General features: G+C 40.1%; 1 protein-coding gene across 1 annotated transcript; it reads right to left on the bottom strand.

Moving 5' to 3' along the window:
• Positions 1-5,768: 5,768 nt before the first annotated feature.
• On the bottom strand, positions 5,769-9,583 carry LOC103418386 (leucine-rich repeat receptor-like serine/threonine-protein kinase BAM1). Its single transcript, XM_008356519.4, has 2 exons — positions 6,800-9,583; positions 5,769-6,472 (listed from the first exon to the last, which is right to left on the bottom strand). The coding sequence occupies exons 1-2, from the start codon at positions 9,381-9,383 to the stop codon at positions 6,009-6,011; spliced, it is 3,048 nt and encodes a 1,015-aa protein (XP_008354741.3). The 5' UTR covers positions 9,384-9,583; the 3' UTR covers positions 5,769-6,008.
• Between the last annotated feature and the right edge of the window lie 5,078 nt (positions 9,584-14,661).

The raw sequence follows: 14,661 nt of genomic DNA on the forward strand, positions 1-14,661 counted from the left end.
GGTTGTCATTGCTTATATATAAAGAGTGTTTGATTTTCTAACAAATTAAAGAAGGTAGGGTTTGGTGGTGGAGTCCCATGCTTGATAGATTTCGCAAAGTTGTTTGTCGGGTTGGGCCAAATTTTCTCTCCCAACTTTAAGTGTATATATGATATATCTTCCTTTTACTTCTCTCTCTCTCTCTCTCTCTGTATATACGTACGTATATTTTCTTAGGGTTTTCGATCAACCAGTCCATTATATATGTGCTCGACAGTTGACACCAAACACCTTCAATCCAACTTTTGTTCAATTATTTGGGCACTGAGATTCTGAGAATAAATAATAATTTCGACCAGATCATATTATATGAAGCGAGTGTGGGCAGGTGGAGTGGAAGTGGGTTAGGTTTGTTCATGTATTTAGGTCTTTCGCCCTTTAACCTATACCAATAAATTACAAATTTAACAAAGTAACTACGATCAAGGGGCTAAAAAGGTCTTTTTTATTAGCACCCCACATACTTTTGAATGCATCTCACATTAAGTTTAATATTAAATGACTTAATTATCCTCTTATGCAATGACAATTTCAACCTTATTAGGTTTGGAAAAAATAAGAGATTTCTTAATATACCCCAAATCACTTTTAATGTATTATTTATTTTCTTCAACTATCAAAATCTCTCTCACACTCTCATCCTCCATTGTTGAATAAAACTCTAACGAATGAAACTACGTACCTTTAAAAACATTCACTGCACTTTCGTACATGCCTATCCCTCCTTACCCAAACCTTTTCTCTTATATGGGTTATAAAACTTTATAAAAGTATCATAATTATCTTCTCAAACATATGTTGCCGAGCATCAAACTGTGAATCAAGATCAAATTTTTTTTGTCAATTTTTTTTTTTTTATAGGAGGCCTTTCTTTCTTCCCAAATACCTGCTTGTGATTCCCCAGGAAACCATACTACCCAATATTTATTTAAGATACGAATTGGAGTGCTATGAGTACTCATAGAAACAATCGCTAGAACAACCAGATGGAGTTCAGAGATTTTGGAATGAGCAATGGAGGACATGGTTTCCCATTTCTCTGCGGAACTGGCCCTCACAAGTGAGGAGCAACAGGTGATTGTGGTTTATAAAAGGAGGGTTTACTGTTAAGAACTTCCAAAGTTTTCTTAATGGGAAGGGTACTAACGCGGAAAACTTTGAACAATGAGAGATTCAAGAAACAAATGAGTACTCTAAGATTGAAGAATGTTGGATGTACAAAAAATATGGGGTGTATGTAGAAAATGTAATGTGTATGTTGAGAATGTGGGATGTGAGGATGTGAGGGTGTGAGGGTATTATGAGGAAGTATGTAAGGTGTATTAAGATAATTTTCAATTAAAAAAGAAAATATGGGGTACATTAAGTATGTGAGTTTTATTTAACAATATATGAGATGTTAATATAATGTGCCAGCTAAAAACCCTAAACCCTATATTTGAGATCCCTAAACAGATCTGTGGAAAAGCCTAAAAAATACATGTTTCTATCTGCTTGTCCATTACGATGGATTTGAGCTCGAGTAATGTTCATTGAAAACTTAGACAACACAGTGCACATCAGTGATTCATGCATTAAGTTATGGATCCCTAAATAATTATTATAGTATTCTAAACTGAAAACTAGATCAAAGGTCAAAAAAACCAAGATTAATATATCAACTTATTCTTTTGTTTTCATTTTTTTTCTTTCCATTCATCCCATTTTCCCTATGAGAATGAATTATTTAATCTTCCACCCAATTAGCAAGATGATTTTCAGTGATATAGACTGTTAGATTCTTTTTTAATAAATAAAAAGAGAAAAAAGGATGGGAATGAAATAGCAGAAATCAACCTCATTGAAACTATATTTAGCATGGAAAATGACTTGTATGCATCTCTATACACACAAACTGTACATACATGAGGTGAAATATCTTCTTATCAAGTACCTGATGACTTTCGTTATTTTGTTAGAATGTTAATATTAGCCAGATGTTTAAACAAAAATTTCACTTTATTAACGATGTTAATAGTCTTGCAACGTATTTTTCACTTATTCTATTTGTACGGATTTCCCAAGGAGCTTTTTGCACTTTAATTTAAATTTCCTTTCCTTAAAAAGCACATTTTACATAAAGCTCTAGTAAATAAATAAATTGATTCACAGAACAAAAGGACAAATAAAAGGGGTACTACTACTAGATAAATTTTTTCTCCTTTTACATGTGAAGGTGAAAGCTTAAAGACACATGGAATATATAAAAAGCCTCTTGTCTCCGTGGTACATTCATTTTCTGGGGTAAACATATATAATTTTGTACGTCCTTTCTAAAAGATGAATGGTCAATGTCAAGTTCAATTACAAAAATATTCTCAGAAATCGATTGCATGATGAACATGCGTGCTTCTTACTAATTTTTTTACTTATATATAGAGAAATCAATTTCCTAGCTAATGTTTGTACGTAGATCTTTTATTTCAACACAAGGATTAACACATGTAATGTATTCAGAACTCTTATTAGCAATGCCTACGTATTCAAGATTAGTCAATATATATTCGTATAAATCTACTGTACTTTGTTAGTAAGAAACAAATTAAAGTTTAAAATGTTCCTAAAATAAAAACAAGGCTAAAGCAAACTCAATAATCTGATAACCTAATCGACTGTAATCACATTTTCATCCGATCAATCATATTCACATAGCAATCGGATCAGAATCACATCTATCCAAATTCATTAGCAAACTTGTTACTGCACTTTCCAGTCGGAAAGAAAACTACGCTGTCTACCCACGTAAAGTTACCATTTTTAAACTTATTTTTACCATTTCAAAGCCCCAAAAAGAATAATCATATTTCAATGGAGGTCCAAATTCTTATAAATAAAGATGGGACATGCCCTGGCAGTGAAAGAAAGCCGCATGCAAAATTAAATCAATCAAATCTCACCTGAATTGGTGTTCGTCAGTATTTAAAAACCAAAATTAATAATAAAATACGGGAGTCTGAGTTGCATTGTCAAATCAAGAACAATACCGAGGTGGCATCTTAGTTTGGTTTGTACGTTACAGCTTATAGGACAGAGATGGACTGACTGCGAGTAAAAGAACAGAGAAGATACAGCCAGCCAGCAGCAAAATCCACCAATTAAATCGTGGGATTTTTGTCAATACTCAAACTCATCACGAAAATTCGGAAAGAGATCATCGCCGAATCTTTTTCATAAGAATTCTGAAATTTCATAATCGTGATTTTTAAAATTTAAAATAATTTTTAACAACATGATGTACGATTAACAATCACGATTACAAAATTTCTAAAATTTTCAAAAAAAATCTGACGAGAATCCTTTTCCCCAAAATTCCTCAACATTTCCAGGTTTTAGTGAAGGTCGGTTGAATATAATTAATTAACAGATCAAAACCGGCTCCTATCCTCGATAATGGGGAGTTTCTAAATATGCCAACATGATCCTCTCTAGATTTTTTTGGTGAGGATTTTGAAAATTCGTAAATCGTATCTGTTTATCATACATCGTGCAGTCAATTTTTATCAAGTAATGTTTGTGTTTAATTTAAAATATTTTTTTATCGCACAATATACGATGAAAGGATAAAATTGACGAATTCCCGAATCCTCACAAAGAGGATTCGACGAGAATCCGAATTCCTAAATATATTCACTTAGTAGTCGATTTACGAAATTCTATATTTATGATCATAATTATTATTATAAATAACTACTTAAAGATCATCTTTACAAAAGAATCAATTAAGGCTAAGTTTATTTATTAAATCAATTATAGTAAATAGATTGATAGTTCGTAATTCTTTTACTGAATTCGTCCATCTATTTTTATACAGTTCGATGACTAAATGATCTCGTATTTGATTAGTTTTTTACAAAAATGATATTTACAAAAGTTATTTATAATATGAACAGTTTCAATTAAAAATATGAAGCCGTAAATCGACCACGTAAAATTTTGAGGAGAAACTTCTTCTCCTCCGTTAAAGAGCCAAGTTAATTCCAAAACCAGGTAAATTGTTTGAAAACGTTGGGCTACAACATGCTTATCTGGATAAATACCTATCTTACGTGAATTATATTTCCTAGTGTCAAAATGTGGGTTTCAAATACATAATTAAGGGTAACTGTGAACTATGATTTTCTAGGCTAGAGTAAGAGCGTCGAAATACCCTTATCTTAGAAGTCCGATCATGGACTCAACACCTCCGATCAGATTGAGCTGCTTAAACGAATCAATGATACCACCACATCTTGATATCTTCCCGTAACATGGGCAAACCCACTTCGCCAAGATCGACCGTTCTTGTTCCATAAGAATTAACCAAGCCTATACTCTTGGAGATACCTAGAACATAGGGATTAACGTGCCTCACAAGTAATTACACTCCTAAAAAGAAGCAATATCTATCTCTAGATATCCTTTACGTATTCTCCTTGTTTATACGGATTCCATATCCTAAAAGGCCAATCGCCTGACTAGTATAAATACACCATACTAAGGTTAATCTTTGCTAACAAACACTTATCGCATAGAACACTCTTTACTTTTTTTTTTTTTTTTTTTTTTGCCCACTGCTTGCGTCTTAAGATTTGTTACTAACTTCATCGTCAGAGAGCCTTTGGCCAAAGACCCCACAGGTGCCCAGGTGATCTTACTGTCTTTTGTTCTTTCACAGGTAGTCAAGTTTGTACTTCTCCTCCACACAGTGGTGTGCGAATTTGATTCTGACACTTGGTTAATCTTGATTGTTGATTTCGTTTGATTTATTCAATCTAATGGTTGAAAATAAAAAGATGTGCATGAGAAATTAAAAATGGTATGTGAAATCATTTCCCCTTATGAACCCTTGCAATCTAAGGTGGTTTGTTCATATGAAAAAATACCTAAAAATATTCTGGTTAGAAAATGTGATCATGAGACAAACTAAGGGCAAAAAAAATAGAGGAAGACATAAGAAGACTTGAAAATAAATTTAAAGAATAGACATGGAGACGTGGAACGAAGACTTAAAGCGAAATCCAATGCAGTAGTGTTCTAAGTTTTATACAGCCTACACCACATAAAGGGATAAAGCATTGTTGTTGTTGTTGATGTAATTTGATCTGTAACTCCCCTCCTATTAGGCTGTAACTCCCCTCTTATTCGGCAACCTTTGAAAAAACTTTTTATAAAATTCTTAATTTAAATAGTATAGCACAAAAAAGACAGGGTTCATGAATCCCCGTCCAGATTCTTTGCACTACATTAAGGTCTAATCCAGGTATTTAAAATACTAACATGATCCTCTTTGGATCATTGTGGTGAGGATCTTGGAGATCCGTGAATCGTGTTCGTTTATCGTACATCGTGCGATTAATTTTTATCAAGTACTTTTGTGTTTAATTTTAATTGTAAATAAAAATAATTTCCGACCGCACAATATACGATAAACGAACAAAATTAACGGATTCCTAGAATCCTCATAGAGAGGATCCAACGAGAATCGGAATTCTTTAAAATAGATAGTTGCGGTCCAATATGCTATAAACGTCACCCCCCACAACGTCACACACATTATTTATTTAATAGGAAAAAAAATGCTTTCTTTCGTTCTTATGCTCAAAAGAAAAAAGAGTTTGTTCTTTCCCCTAGATCTTTTTACACCCGTGAATTTGCTTTTGTAATTTGAAGGCTTAAAACAGGAAATGCCATACAGTGAGAAGCAGAAGAAGTGGAAATCAGCATTCGGTACTACGACTATTACTACTACATGATGAAGACAAACTTACAAGAAAATAGCCTCCCCCCTCCCCCAAACATCCAACTGTACACCGAAAAACTTCAAACTTAAAAGTTAGACCAAACCAACCCCTCCCAAATAAAACTAAACAACACATACGGTAAAAACGCTAGTAAGATTCGTGCAATTTTAGAACCAACACTTGCATTCCCAGAAATAAAAAACTAAGACTTCATATGCTAAGAAGATCAGGCGGCGGAGACTGCAGTGGTGGCTGGTCTTTCGTGTCTTTTGACGTTGTACCTGGAGACTCGGATGCAGTAGTGGCAGGGGGAGGGGAGGACTCTGTGATGGCTGAATCCTCTACCAGTTTTGAGCCAGGTGCCTTTGGAAGCTCGGTTAGAATTTGAACCACTTCTCGCATTGTTGGACGCTCCACTGCTTGTTCTTCCACACAGAGCATTGCAACGTAAAATACGTGCATAACCTCGTGGAGAGGAACTGAAGGGAGTCTAGGGTCAAGGATTTTGAGGACTCCTTCCTTGTTTGAGTCTGTCATTTTTCGCACCCATTGGACTATGTCTACTCCGTCCCCAAATTCACCAACCGGTTTCCTGCCGCTAACAAGCTCCAAGAGAACCACACCGAAGCTATAAACGTCGCTCTTCTCATCAACCTTCAATGTGTATGCATACTCTGCACAAACCAAAAGCCATTGACAAATTAATTAAGGTGCTCATCCACTTCAATTGTCATTTTCTGTGGGTCACAGTAAAAAGTCGTTAAATTTCATCTACTTTCAACGAAGCCTACCAACCACTGAATCAAATTTTCAATCAAAATCATATATGCAATTATGAAACCAAAAGTCAAATTTCGCCAGATGACAAAGAAGCTTCTGCAAGAAATAAATGCAAAGACCGTCCACATATATGGTACTATCAGGGAACCAAAACTCAATTAGTACATTTTACACAGTAATTAAGTACCCGAAAATTCAAAGATTGAATGAGCATATCACACCTGGAGCAATATATCCATAAGAACCAGCAATTGCAGACATGCATTCGGATGTTCCGGAATCCTGCAGGAACTTGGCAAGGCCGAAATCAGCAACATGAGCTTCGAAATTGGAGTCGAGAAGGATGTTATTCGACTTCACGTCTCTGTGGACGATCAAAGGCGAGCAGTCGTGGTGAAGATAGCATAGACCCTTTGCAGCCTCAATGGCGATTTTGTACCTTGTGTCCCAATGCAAGTGACCCCCTTTCTTACCATGAAGAACTTCACCCAAGCTCCCATTGGGCATGTACTCGTAGACTAAAAGATTTGTCTCGTGATTCGAACAGAAACCCAATAGTCTTACAATGTGCCTGTGTCGAATTCGACCAAGAGTTTGGATTTCAGCGTTGAATCCGTGGTCGTGGGAGGAGCCTCTGCTCATTGCAGGGAGTCTTTTGACAGCCACATTGTCACCACTAGGCATAGCTCCCTTGTACACAATCCCAGCCCCTCCTTTCCCAATAATGTTGTCCTCCTTCAACGAATCCAACACATCATCAACCGTGAAGTCCAACCGTTGGAATGCAGTCAGTTTCCAAGCTCGGGAATCGCTTGCTTTCTTCAACGACCGGGCCTTGATTATCGCTGCAACGGCGAATACGATCGAGCACAGAAGCAACCCAATAACAAGCAATAGCTTCAGGGAAGCAGTGAGTGCACCCTTGACATGTGGTTGGTGAGTGCCATTGGCAACCCCGTCTTTGCAGGGAACCAAATAGGGACCGCAGAGATCGGGGTTTCCCAGAAACGAAGTGTAATTGAAGTAACTGAACTGACCAGTGCCCGGAACCAAACCCGAAAGATTGTTATACGAAAAGTCCACAGATGTCAAGCTCTGCATTGTGGATATAGACGACGGAATGCTGCCCACAAGATGGTTTCTCGACAGGTTGAGGTAGTTCAGTATCCTCATACCAGTAACCTCCTTCGGAATCTCACCGGAGAGCTCGTTTCGGCTGAGATCGACGAATGTCAAGAGCTTGCAATGGCTGATTTCGGGGGTTATGGAACCCATGAACTTGTTGTGCTTGAAATCGATCTTGGATAGCTGCTGTAATCGCCCAATCTCGGGTGGAATTCGACCCGAGAACTTGTTTCCGTCGAGAAGAAGCTTCTGGACGCCGGAGAAGTTGCCGATGGTGGGCGGAAGAGACCCGGAAAGCCGGTTATTGGAGAGACTAATCTGGCCGAGATTCCCCGAGATTGAATCTGTCTCGGGAAACGAACCGTCTAAGAGATTATCCTGCAACTCGACTTGTGTAAGCTTGGGCAAACTAAGCAGCCCTTTCGGAATCGACCCGTTGAGGTAGTTGTCACCCATTCGAATCCGACTCAGCGAATCGCACCGGCCAAGCGACTCGGGAATCGGCCCGAAAAGGAAGTTTGACAGAGTGATGAGCGTCTGGAGATTGTTCCCGAAACACATATCGGGAGGGAGAGTTCCCGTCAACTTGTTCGACGAAAGGTCGAGAATTTGGAGCTTCCCGTTTTTTCCCAGACCCTGAGGGATGCTGCCGGTGAAGTTGTTCTCCCAGAGCTGCAACACCTGGAGCTCCGGCAAGTCGCCGATAAAGTCGGGAATGGCGCCGTGGAGCCTGTTTCGGAAGAGATTCAAAAGGGTCAAGTTCTTGAGCTCCGAAAAGGAACCCGGAATCTCGCCGGTAAAGACGTTGTTGGATAAGTCCATGGATTTCAAGCTCTTGAGGTAACCCAGCTCGGGTGTCAACGAACCGGAAAGAGCATTGACCTGGAGAAACAGGGTGTCGACATTTTGCAGTCGACCCAGCTCCGGCGGGACCTCTCCGGTTAAGTTACAGTTGGCGGCGTCGAAGCGGACGAGATTGGATAAGTTTCCGATTTCGGGCGGTATTCCGCCTTCGTAGCTGTTGAAGTAGCCGATGTAGAGCTCTTTCAAGGTGGTTAAGTTGCCGATTTCGGGGGGTATTGGGCCGCCGAGTTCGTTGCCGGAGACGGCTAAGTACTCGAGGAATGGGAAGCGGCCGAACTCGGGAGGGATCTGGCCGGAGAAGAAGTTGCCGCCCAAATGCAAGTGGCGGAGGGAGGTCATGTGGGTGACGGAGACGGGGAGGTCGCCCGTGAGGTTGTTGTTGTAGAGGTCAAGGACGGTGAGGCGGGTGAGGTTGGAGAGCTTGGGGGGGAAGGTGGTGTTGAAGACGTTGTTGGAGAGGTTGAGGAGGCGGAGGCCGGAGAGGGCGGAGATCTCGGGCGGGATGGGACCCGAGAACTGGTTATCGGCGAGGGTGAGGTTGGCGAGGAAGCGGAGGTGGGCGAGGTCAGGGGAGAGAGTGCCGGTGAGGTCGAGGCCGGAGAGGTCGAGGGAGGTGACGTAGCGGCGGGAGGAGTCGCAGGTGACGCCGGACCAAGTGCAGTGGCTGGTGGTGGGGGTCCAGGTGGAAAGGGCGGAGTTGGGGTCGGAGGTTATGGAGGACTTGAGGGAGAGGAGGGCGCGGTAGTTGGACATTGCGATGGCGGAGAGAGAGTGGTGGTGGAGGAGGAGGAGGAGGAGGAAGAAAAGGAGCCGCATTTTTTGTGGTGTTTGGGTGGGCGGTGTGGGGAGGGGAGGGGCGTAGAGAGTAGCTGGAGTGAGAGTGAGACTTTATTCTCTTCTTCGGTAAGAAGTAGAGATTGTGTGATTTTATTGTCTTATTTTTAAATTAAAAATAATAATAATAAATAAAAAAAAAAGGAGAAAGAATAAGGAAGGTGGGTTTGAAATATTTGATTGAAAGTTTTGGACTTTTGTTGTTTTGTTCTTTTCAGTAGGAAAGAAAATATAAAAGAACAGGACTCTTTTGGGTCAGAAAAGGGTCTCTTTTTTTTCTTTTTTCTTTTGTTTTTTGGTAAACCAGAAAAGGGTCCTTTGTGAGCGTAAAAAAAGTCCTTTCTGGAGGAAAATATAGCTTTTTGTTTTTGTTTTTGAATCTGTTTGGACCCAAATTTACATCATCGGCCCGTGTAATCGAGACCGTAGAGTAAACATAGTTCTCAGCCATCGGATGGAAAAGTGAAAATATTTTTGTTAAAAGATAATATTATGGTTTTTATCATGATTATCTTTTAATTTGAATTATCTTGACATATTCTTAAACGGGATGGATATGATGCAAATTATATCCTCAAGTAAGAGTGTTTGGGCTCAAATTAACATGTTGGGCCGAGTATAGAACCACTCTCGGCCCGGGAGGCCTGGCGACAGGGGAGCCTTGGATCATTTAGTACGTGGGCTCCTAAACCTAGGTCGGCTAGGTCATATTACATTTACTAGTCGAGTCCTAACGCGATAAGTAGTCTCGGCAAGGGTAATAACCCGGAAGTGAATCCGGCTCAATAGAGGACTAGGCTCACAATCCTAGTAAACATAGGACTGGTCGAGTGGGTGTTTGATCCGGAGAAGAAGACCTAGTTCGAGTAGGGTTTTGACTCGACTTCAAAGGTATCTAGTGCTATAAATAGAGGAGGCTGTGCATCATTCAAGGAGACCTCCAACACACACACAAAACTGCCCTGCGCAAACTTTCTCAACACCTTGAGATTTTTTATTTTCTTTTTTCGCCGACACATCTTCCGTTGGCATCAACAGCACTGTGAAGGCAACCGGTGATATCTTAAGTCGGCATAGATAGCTCTGTCACCGTAGAATCAGCCGATCTCGCAGCATCTTCCGTTGGCATCAACAGCACTACGGCGAGGACGACTGGTTACCTATCCAAGTCTCGGTCGAGAAGGATTTCCGAATCCTCATTGGTCGAGGTCATCTCATCAGCCTTCTCGGCGAAGTGGGGTGTTACCAGGTTACTGTATTCGGCACATTGACAGCCGAATTTGAGATTGAACTTCGCAAATTAGCAGCCTTGTCTTCAGGCTCTAGAACCCAAGAGGCCGAGAATTGTTCCTTCCTCGGCCGCAATCGCAAGACACAGAAGTCAGCAGCGCGCTCAACGCAACATCATCAAATTTACTCCTCGGCCGAGCTCGGCCGACGAGTTGGCACGCCCCGCAATCACCGAAGGACGTAGTTAGCTTAGAAAATACTCGGCCTGCGCGCCACGTAGGCTTTGTAGTTTCTAGGGTCAACATTTTGGCACGCCCAGTGGGACCCAGTGCTAATACTACGAAGTTCATATGATATATCAAGATTCCAATCTGGCTCAACGTAGCCGATTGTACGAGCTCCTAGAGGAATTGAGAAAACACAATGAGGAATGTAAAAGATCTTTGGAAGTGGAAAAAGTTCTTCGTGGCCATGGAGAGATGCAAAAGTCATTCGCTTGCATGTTGAGAATAAAAGCTCCTGTTACCCTGCAAAGGCAATGGGTAAATGAAGACAGGGCTCGATTTAATGCCTGGCTAGATGAAGAAAATTTTCCTTACGTTTCTGATTACAGATCAATTCCATTTGAAAAATGGTTAGGCTCAAAGGCCGGGGGGCAATTTTTCGCTCCGGCCGTAATCAGACATCGGCCTAAGAAAATTGTTAATTTGGCCGAAGAACAAAGGCCACCTATTTTTTCGGTCGAGGCTGAAGATATGGTCGGCCACGAAGAAAAACCTAGGCCACCTATTTTTTCGGTCGAGACTGGAAGTGTGGTAGGCCTAGAAGAAAAAGTTAAAGTTTCTGAGCCACAAATCGACTCAGAAAATGATTCGTCAGAGGAGTGCTCCAATGACGAACGAGGCCGAGATATTGGCCTAGCCCAAGAATCTACGCCAATTGATATGATTATTGGCGATAAAGTCGATATGGAGAAATCCTATTCGGCTAAGTTGTTTGAATTAAACGCCGAAATTATGCCTGGGGGGCATAATACTTGTTCCACACATTCGGCGGCCGAAAATGCAAAATATTTCACCAAGTCAGAAATATTGGGAGATGATCTTTTATTCGGTTTTGGAAAATGTCAAAGTGAAAATTTTGATGTAAAAAGATCTTGGCTTGGAATAAAGCATCGTTGGCCTCCTCCTGACTACGTTTCGGCCACTTTTCTTTTCGTTTGCTAAAAATATAATTATATATAATAAATTATTTTCTTAACCATTCGGCCCTTGACCGATACTTAAGAAAATAAGAGGGGCAACAAGTGGTGTGCTCGGCAAAATTTTGGTCATTTTGTTTTTAGCCGAGCTCGACAAACAAGCCGACCCGAGAAGAGTTATTTTCGCTGCTATCAATAGTACCATGCCTATGGTTAAAGTGTGGGGACAAGTTTCAAAACCATTTAATCAGGAAGATGCTAGGGTCAAAGTTTGGCCGAATAAGTCATGGTTGCTGTTTTGAGGTTATATATATATATATATATATATATATATATATATATATGTGTATATAGTCATGATTGCTGACAATGGGTTTGATATGCATATATATGTAGGCAGGCCGAGCTGCCAAGAAAAGACTCTTCTCGACCTCGGCCAAATTTATCCTCGACCCCAATTCCAATTCTTCTCGACCCTGGTTCATAACTGTTTATCTTCGGCCATGAGTTGTTCTTTGGTCGAAAGGAGCCGTGAGTAAACAGCAGCAAGGGATGACGGTCAAAAGTACATCTGATTAGGCTGGAGATACTTAATTTCCTTAATCATTCGGCTTACGAGCCGAAGTTCAAGGAAACTGGGGGGCAATGTTTGGACCCAAATTTACATCATCGGCCCGTGTAATCGAGACCGTAGAGTAAACATAGTTCTCAGCCGTCGGATGGAAAAGTGAAAATATTTTTGTTAAAAGATAATATTATGGTTTTTATCATAATTATCTTTTAATTTGAATTATCTTGACATATTCTTAAACAGGATGGATATGATGCAAATTATATCCTCAAGTAAGAGTGTTTGGGCTCAAATTAACATGTTGGGCCGAGTATAGAACCACTCTCGGCCCGGGAGGCCTGGCGACAGGGGAGCCTTGGATCATTTAGTACGTGGGCTCCTAAACCTAGGTCGGCTAGGTCATATTACATTTACTAGTCGAGTCCTAACGCGATAAGGAGTCTCGGCAAGGGTAATAACCCGGAAGTGAATCCGGCTCAATAGAGGACTAGGCTCACAAGCCTAGTAAACATAGGACTGGTCGAGTGGGTGTTTGATCCGGAGAAGAAGACCTAGTTCGAGTAGGGTTTTGACTCGACTTCAAAGGTATCTAGTGCTATAAATAGAGGAGGCTGTGCATCATTCAGAGGACCTCCAACACACACAAAACTGCCCTGCGCAAACTTTCTCAACACCTTGAGATTTTTTATTTTCTTTTTTCGCCGACACATCTTCCGTTGGCATCAACAGCACTGTGAAGGCAACCGGTGATATCTTAAGTCGGCATAGATAGCTCTGTCACCGTAGAATCAGCCGATCTCGCAGCATCTTCCGTTGGCATCAACAGCACTACGGCGAGGACGACTGGTTACCTATCCAAGTCTCGGTCGAGAAGGATTTCCGAATCCTCATTGGTCGAGGTCATCTCATCAGCCTTCTCGGCGAAGTGGGGTGTTACCAGGTTACTGTATTCGGCACATTGACAGCCGAATTTGAGATTGAACTTCGCAAATTAGCAGCCTTGTCTTCAGGCTCTAGAACCCAAGAGGCCGAGAATTGTTCCTTCCTCGGCCGCAATCGCAAGACACAGAAGTCAGCAGCGCGCTCAACGCAACATCATCAAATTTACTCCTCGGCCGAGCTCGGCCGACGAGTTGGCACGCCCCGCAATCACCGAAGGACGTAGTTAGCTTAGAAAATACTCGGCCTGCGCGCCACGTAGGCTTTGTAGTTTCTAGGGTCAACAGAATCTTATGCTGATACCCCATTTTATTTATTTATAAAGTTTGATAAATTATTGATGTTCAATGTATGTGTTTGAATTATTTATAAAGTTTGATAAATTATTGATGTTCGATTATATAAGTTGCAAATTGACATACGAATGGGCACCCTCTGAGGGTTAGAGGAAAATGGTATGTTTTGGCTACAAATAGACAACCATCATATATATCAGAACTGTAAAATGGGCCTGGTATTCGGGCCCGACCAAGCCCTACCCGGTTTTAAATTATTGGTTTTCAATTACCATTTCAACTTAGGTATTTGTTTGGTTAATTTAAGTCAATTTGATTACATAAGTATTGATAACAAGTTAATTATATTAAAGAAAGTTTAAACTTCAAAGTATTTAAATTGCATCGAGCCATATCGAGTCGGGCCTTAGAATCGGAACTAAGGGTTGGTCCTAAACTCGACCCATTGATTAAGGACTAAAATTCAAGGCTCACGCCTAACTCATTTAAAATTGGGTTGGATAAAGTCTGACCCTAAGATTGGGTCAGGCCAGGCCAACCCATCGAGACTCAGGCTTTTTACAGGATTTATATATATATATATATATATATGTATGTGTAAGTTTTATGATTGAGTGCTCTTATTATGTTTTAGCTCTTGTTTTTGTTTTGGTTTAGACCAAGAAAAAAGTCAAACAATTTAAAAAACGAACCAAATTGATTTACTTTTGGTTTAATTTGGTTTTGATAAATTTTAAACCAATCAAAATCAAATCGAACCGACAATGTCTTTTTTTTAATTATTAATTTATTTAATTTACACATGTCATCATGTTATAGGTTATTTGGAGATTTTACCACAAACATATTGTCAGTCTTAGCATATAATAAGTTGTAATGACTATTAATTATGAGGAGATTAATCTGTATTTTAGCTTTTTTTCTAAGGCATATGTATTTTATGCTTATGTGATGTGAGGTTATAACTAATAAATCATTTGCTAGCGCGGACTGTTATTTAATTTAAACTTTTTTTTTTGGCTT

This window comes from Malus domestica, chromosome 02, assembly GCF_042453785.1.
Source record: "Malus domestica chromosome 02, GDT2T_hap1".
NCBI classification, from domain to species: Eukaryota; Viridiplantae; Streptophyta; class Magnoliopsida; order Rosales; family Rosaceae; genus Malus; species Malus domestica.

What these genes read in the sequence shown, in the direction of transcription:
- LOC103418386 (XM_008356519.4), bottom strand. Translation starts at nt 9,383, where the DNA reads ATGCGGCTCCTTTTCTTCCTCCTCCTCCTCCTCCTCCACCACCACTCT. An exon ending in TTATGGATATATTGCTCCAG is followed by an intron (nt 6,473 to 6,799) that starts GTGTGATATGCT and finishes TGGTTTGTGCAG; the next exon opens with AGTATGCATACACATTGAAG.